At 44.4% G+C, this 6,949-nt stretch overlaps 2 protein-coding genes across 2 annotated transcripts; one reads left to right on the forward strand and one right to left on the reverse strand.

Annotated features, from left to right (window-relative positions):
- Positions 1-309: 309 nt before the first annotated feature.
- PSV08DRAFT_232569 (carbohydrate esterase) lies at positions 310-3,792 on the reverse strand. The gene is made up of 5 exons (XM_014217124.2): positions 3,680-3,792; positions 2,978-3,551; positions 2,307-2,924; positions 764-1,312; positions 310-700 (listed from the first exon to the last, which is right to left on the reverse strand). Exons 2-5 carry the CDS (start codon positions 3,443-3,445, stop codon positions 401-403), a joined length of 1,935 nt encoding a protein of 644 aa, XP_014072599.1. The 5' UTR covers positions 3,446-3,551; positions 3,680-3,792; the 3' UTR covers positions 310-400.
- Positions 3,793-4,360: 568 nt separating this feature from the next.
- On the forward strand, positions 4,361-6,305 carry PSV08DRAFT_211840 (glycosyltransferase). Its single transcript, XM_014217123.2, has 3 exons — positions 4,361-4,583; positions 4,650-5,902; positions 5,957-6,305. Exons 1-3 carry the CDS (start codon positions 4,387-4,389, stop codon positions 6,223-6,225), a joined length of 1,719 nt encoding a protein of 572 aa, XP_014072598.1. The 5' UTR covers positions 4,361-4,386; the 3' UTR covers positions 6,226-6,305.
- The last annotated feature ends 644 nt before the right edge of the window (positions 6,306-6,949 follow it).

A 6,949-nucleotide genomic window follows, 5' to 3' on the forward strand; every position in this document is an offset into this window, starting at 1 on the left:
CTTCGCACCCTATGATCATTCTGTCCTTCGGGATTCCGTGTGGTCTACCAACTATTCATCGTGAAACCTAGAGAGAGGATCCTTCCTGCTGTTACTTGTAACATAACATTGTTAGATAATTAGTCGCAAAGCCTAGCTCTACAAGTGGCAGGTATTGCAATAGCCTTCCTCTGTATCGTGTGTCTCGCAAAGCCTATGCTTTGTACCATATACGGCTAAAGTGTGCTGTTTTGGGCTATAATGTGGTAGTTTTGGTGGGGTCTTGGCAAAAGTGTTGCACGAATCCGTGAGGTACGTTATACACGACACAAGAATTAAGAGAGTAGATACTAGAGAGCTATAGTTATATGCGATCATCCTTGTTATATAATGAAGCACCTACGAGTGCAACATGTGGACACTATATTACCTCTTTTGGAGGAAGTATAAGAGGCCTATTACCTGATAAGGGATCTCGGTACCAATTTTCTTCTGGGTCATTCATACACTCTCCGACCGTTACTAGCTCGTAACCGTACTCTCGTGCTTTGTTAATCATAAACTGAGTAAAGGTATATACCGTACGATTCTGTGTGTCATGCGCTACATTCAACCACGCTTTCTTGTTCTGACTGTTGTTTTTCTGAATTTTTTCGACAAAAACTTCTTCCGCGTAGGTGTAGTTGCCTTGCCAGTCTCGAGGGTTCATGTCCCAAGAAATCTTCTATAAAATTAGCTTTTATCCACATGTTGCAAACTGCATAGCAGCAGCGTTCAGACTGACCACATGGTATCCCAGCTCTCCCATCTGTTTTTGACACGCAGGACCGCATTGGCCAAATGGCGGTCGCATGTAAGTCGGGAAAAAGCCAAGTATATCGTTGAGCACCATCTCCATTTTTGTCATGTCCACCATGCGTTCCCTATCTTGCCAATTATCTAGGTTTTTGTGGGCAAAAGTGTGTCCAGCAACCTGATGTCCCTCATTGTACATTCTTCTGATGATCGCAGGTTTCTGGTCACTGCGATGGTTGACTAAATCTTCATATAAATTGATAGTCTTGACAAAGAAAGTAGCTTTCACATTATTTGCCTTGAGAATGTCCAATAAATCGTGAGTCCATGGTGAAGGGCCATCATCGTATGTAAGCGCAAGCGTGCCTTGCACAGTACAACGATGTAGGCTTTTTCCATATGGAACTTCCCCGATCTTTGGTCGTGAAGTCTCTGATGTATTAAAGCCCGGAGGCCATCCAGAGCCGTCGCAAGCTAGTCCATTGTTATGAAGGCACACTTTTGAACCAGAATATCTAGGGTGTGTCATGCGGTATCCCTACTCATTGCAAGATGATAATCAGCAATTGATGTGACACAACGATAACTACCTACATCCTCGGAACAGCAATAGCTGCAAGATGGGTGTCGAACGCCTGGGCCACATCTTCCATAACTGTAACCTTCAGCATTCAACAACGGAGACACTGTCGGACACACGTTCCCCAATGGAAAATAATAGAATGGGCTGAATGATCCCAAACTCATGATTGAACGATGATTGATTGACCAACTGTGAAAGCTATTGGATTTTGTAGGTTTAAAATGAATGAGTCGAGCATCTGTGTACGCGTGGCACGTGGTCGGCTGACCTGCCTATGCATGGCATTTGACTTTCTATGCTCACCGCCTCCGTTCTAAAAACGAAACAGCATTTGGAAAGAACCGAGTGAGATTTTGGGATGAGCTAACGTTGCGTTTCGAGGTTCTGGTGGGGTGCAGTAAATAGTGATTGCGGCTTCACCCTTGCAGGCAGCATTGTGAAAGTTTTGTCATCATGAGACTGAAGATTGACCAATCATGTTCAGCCGACTGCTCGCGCTAAGCTATGTATGGAAGGTGGGGCTGTTCGAAACCGCTGCGCAGCGGTGTGGAAGGGTGAAGCCGCAATCGCTAACGACTGTAATTTTAATAGCGCAGATTCTCGAATCCATGTTGCGGCGCGAGTGGAGTGCGTTGAATCAGAGCACGACTAATGATGCAGCATTATCATCAAACAACTAGGCAAGGGTGAATTCTAGTGAGTCATCAGCATTACGCGTTGTGTACTCGTGAAATGCTGATTGGTATTTATCCTTGAACCTTTGAAACGGCTACATGCGCTGTCATCTTTGCCATACCTCTATCCGCACATCTGTCAAGGTATCCAAAAGACCATAGTCCAGAGGCGGCTGTTTCACAGCTATCACTATCGCGTCGAATGATATAAGAAAATCCCCCTTCCAGAGACTCTCGTCTAGCTTCGGTATCTCTGGTATGGACTCTTGCTTCACCAATGGGTCGCAAAACATTAAATCCACCTCGCCCGACTGGCGCATAAAGTTGAGGAGCTGTAAGCCAGGGGAATTAGACATATCCGATTGTCCAACCTTGAATCCTAGTCCAACTACTAGAAGTTTTGGCCGTTTTGTGACACCGTACTTCTGATGGGTATCTTCTAGTATTGAGATAAGGAGCTGATTGGCGATGCGTGAAGGGCGGGCCATCATCCGTTCATGAGCTTGTTGTAGCAGTGGTAATCTGCAAGTCGACATAAAATATACTGGATTTACTGGTATGCAGTGTCCCCCAATGCCTAGTGAGGGGTACATAGGCAGATATCCAAAAGGTTTAGTAGCAGACGTTTGCGCCACTTCAAAAGGATCAATTCCTAAGTCCTTACAGGCGTCCGCCATCTCATTAGCGTAAGCGATAGCTACTGTTCTCTGACAATTTTCGTATAGTTTTGACATCTCTGCTACTTCAGGCTTACTAACTGAGATGATAGTGTTGAACACAGCCCGATATAAGCTTTCAATGGCGCTTAACGACCCTGGAACAATATCATCTAGCCCTGAGACGACTTTAGGTATTGATCGTAGCGGAGGCTCGACTCTGCCAAGATCTATCCTCTATTTGGGTCTTAGCTATCAATCCTCTTGCTTCGCATCATGAGCTTACTTACCTGTGGCGACATTCCAGCAAATATACCACGTAGCCTGGCGAGTGGTTCAAGCAGTTCCCTTGTCATGCCGATTGCGACAGTGCTCTCGATCACCACGATAGACTTATTACTAACATGGCGGTAGAGCATAGTCACTGCGTTTTGAACATGGGAAACATCGATTGAGTTATTTAACCCTAGTGGTGTAGGGACACAAATGAGGAAGTGCGATGCGCTCTGCAAATCTTTCTCATCGGTCGAGAATCTGACATTAGTCCTTTTGGAGTGCTTTGAACGCAGATGTTCAATTCGTGAAGTTGAGATGTCGTAGCCAATGACGGGGAAAGCGGACGAGAAGGCTTCCAAGAGGTGTTCTCCAACATAACCTACCCCGATGACTGCAACGACGGTGTGCTCATTGGACTTGATCGAGAACGAACAGGTGGCACGGGTCAGGCTTTGGCTTGATGTGGACAATTTGAAATCCATGTCAAAGAAGATAAGATGGCGCTAGAAAAGGGGATGGTTCACAGGATGATTTTTGTGCGTGAAAGGATCTCAAAAGAGTATTCTGATGACGATTCGCTCCAAGCCACTGTCATAAGTCAGCGCTTTACTAGGCCTGTGTTTATATCGGATCTCTTTACGAGGCATAACCATGCGAGTCATTCGTTTGCTACCCAGGTGATAATGCGTTAGAGCGGGGGATTTTTATGTACTTGCCTTGCGGACAAATTCGGCTCTTTAAGAAGCTGCAGGTTACCGCTTAAGCGCAAGTCATGACATGGCAAGCTAGCACGCATATGAGAGCAAAGAACAGTCATGAGCTTTGGTTTGATCAGCATGCTCTAAAGTATTGAACTTAAGTACACGCAATGAGTCGGCCCTACTCTGGGTTAATTCCAGCTATTTTGGGAGTGCTTACCGTTCCGCATTAACCCTAACTCATTCGGATCACAACTGCATAGTTTCCACAGTCTGAAACAACCCCTTGCTAGTGGCTACTGACGTTAGTGAACAGATTGATTCGAAGCGGTCAAAAAGATGGACTAATTCGTGGTTTGTATTCCTCCCAGTTCTAAGTTGTAATGAACCCTGTTCAGATTCAAAAGAATACTTACTTCCTAGGGCTAGATTAATACGGCTGATAAAAACTACTCCCCAAGATCAATTAAGGTCCGTCCCTGCGTACCGAAAAACCCTATGTTCTGAAAACAACCAATCGGAGTGCGACGCTTAGAGGGAAGTCCATGATCCTTGCGATCCGATGGGTCGTTTTCGGCACATAGGGTTTTTCGGCACGCAAGGACGGACCTTATATTGCATCCGTATTTTTTCGCTCTTGTGACAAGCACGAGACATCCTGAAGAACCTTCGACACCTTCCCACAGTGCCTATCTCCCCAAGACAGGTACGATAACATTTGCAAAATGAATATCATCCGTGCTTCGAGCACGGCGACTCAAAGTGCAATCGCTATGAAAGATACACCGGACAGCCTCCAGGGAAAAACAATTTCCATATCTACCCAGGCTTTACGAAACGCGATTGAACATCTACCATCCGTCAACAACCAACGACTAAGAACTGAAAAATACGCAACAATGGGGATACTCGTCCCTTTGAAGTAAGTGAGACATACCTTTGTCTCCACAAGCGGCCATATACAGGTTGGCTAAATCTTAACGCATAGCTTCACCCTACTCTACATGTTCAAGTCGTACTTGAAATATTTCTGGGGACTAGCTCCACTCGTTATCATGCGATCTCTGGTCGACTTCATCGAAATAACCTTGGTCATTATATTCTTCTGGTACCGGCGTCTATACCCCCAGGTTCTTGAGGTTCCTAAAACACCGGAAAGCTTTGTCTACTTGCTTTGTTGCTACAATGAGACTTATATGGAATTAATGGTTTCCCTAAATTCTCTGGCCATGCAGAATTCGATAGACGAGCATAAAAAGCTTATCATCGTAGTTTGCGATGGCCACGTTAGTACTAAAGGCAATGCCAAGACAGCCGCTGCCTACCTAAAGGAAGATATTATCGAGCGACCCTCTAGCACTTTCGTGCCTGAAGCCTACACCTCGTGGGATGGAAACCAGATGGATGTTGAGCTTATTAAAGGAGAGTTTAAAGGCTTTCCAATTATTTGCCTTATTAAAAACGAGAATCGAGGCAAGCGAGACGGAATCGTTCTTATCCGCTCATTTCTTCATAAGTTTAACAGCCGTAAACTTAGTCCCTCTCTAGCTATGCTTACACCTAAGCTTTTCGACAAGCTCTCACTCTTTCTTGAGAGTAACCAAATCCAGTCTGTCGACTACGCTATTGGCATTGACGCAGATACTAGATTCGACCCTGAATGCGTCTCTAACCTATTACAGACAGTGAGAGAGGGTGACAAGGTTGTCGGTGTGACTGGCTATATTCGAGCAGATCCTCAAACATCAAGCCCAATTTCTCTTTCCTACCTTTACCAGAACGCTGAGTATACAGTTGGACAGCACCGCCGTCGTCTACGTCAAAGCCTCACAAATGGAAGAGTGACCTGTCTCCCAGGATGCTGTCAACTTTTGCGAGTCCAGGAATCTACTTGTGGCGACCACATTTTAGGCAGATTCGGTTACTATCCTAAAGAAACTGACGGTCTATTTCGAACGATCCGGTCTATGATGAGCGAGGACAGAGATCACGTATGTCTGGTTCTGTCAGAATATTCTGACGTTCAAACACGCTTGTGCCTCAAAGCAAAAGCGTATACTACAGCCCCATGGAGCCCTTCTATCTTCCTAAGCCAACGTCGGAGGTGGACACTAGGGCCTCTCACAAGCGACAGTCTTCTAATCAGTCGCAAATCAACTGGATATATGGAAAGAATAGCGGCGCTTTGTTCTGTGTTTCATTGGGTAGTGAATCCAGCGCTTTATATTTCAAAGTATTACCGTGCGTACTCGCTTTTATCACTAGTAAAGACACAGAGCTAACAAAAGCGTATAGGGATTTTAGACAACAGAACACTCTCGATCTTGTACTTCTTAGAGAACTACCGGAAAGTTTGGGATTTAATGTGTGTCATCTTTTCTGCAAGGTCACTCCTTGAGTCACTCCAATTACTTTCTGGGATTATAATATATGGCCTGTGCGCACCATTTGTTAATTTCGTAGTCCAACTCTATACTATATACAACTTAGATGATTTTCGATGGGGCAAGACTCGTATAGCATCTCTAGGAACAACACCGACATATAATATAAATACATCCTAGATAGAATACTTGGGCTCAACGGCTACTATAGCAGAATATCAATAAAATTGCCCGTGCTCCGCAAGGGCCTATCACCTCAACGATAATATCACCTAATAATCGCTTGACTTTTTGTGACGGGCTGAACGAGCCAGCCCATCACAGTAAAGATAGCGGCGGCTATCTCTTATGTACCAACTACGCAACGATATCAGCATGTTCTGATATCTTGTGCCAGCCTTTTTGGCGCGGTGGGCGGCTTGTAGTTGGCTGCGCAGTCCGATAGGGCTCGAACCGTTACACTTTCTTCCCTCTATTTGCTATATAGCGTATTAGATTAATTATCTTAGGAAAGAATAGTAGGTTATACTCTAACATACTTAAAATAAGAATTATAAAAATTAACTCTATAGTTAAAGTATATAATAAAAGGATTTAGTTAATATTGTTATTGTAAGAGGCTGCGCTCTAGGGAGCAATCGCTTAGTATATAAGAGGTTGTATTTAACAGAGAGCTAAGCTTCTAAGCTACGTAGGTGTTACAAGTAACAGTAGGAAGGATCCTCTCCCTAGGTCTAACAAAGAGTAGTTAGGAAGCCACTTAGGATTCTAACGAATAGGATGACTATCGCAGGGCTTAGAGTTACATAATATACTATCCTACTAAGACTAGATATCCCGCTAAGAATAGGATAGCAGAGAATCTTAGGATAGTATACTATCCTAGACATCCCGCTAAGATATA

The sequence above is a fragment of the Bipolaris maydis genome, assembly GCF_028858645.1.
Source record: "Bipolaris maydis strain C4 unplaced genomic scaffold PSV08scaffold_17, whole genome shotgun sequence".
Classification (NCBI taxonomy): domain Eukaryota; kingdom Fungi; phylum Ascomycota; class Dothideomycetes; order Pleosporales; family Pleosporaceae; genus Bipolaris; species Bipolaris maydis.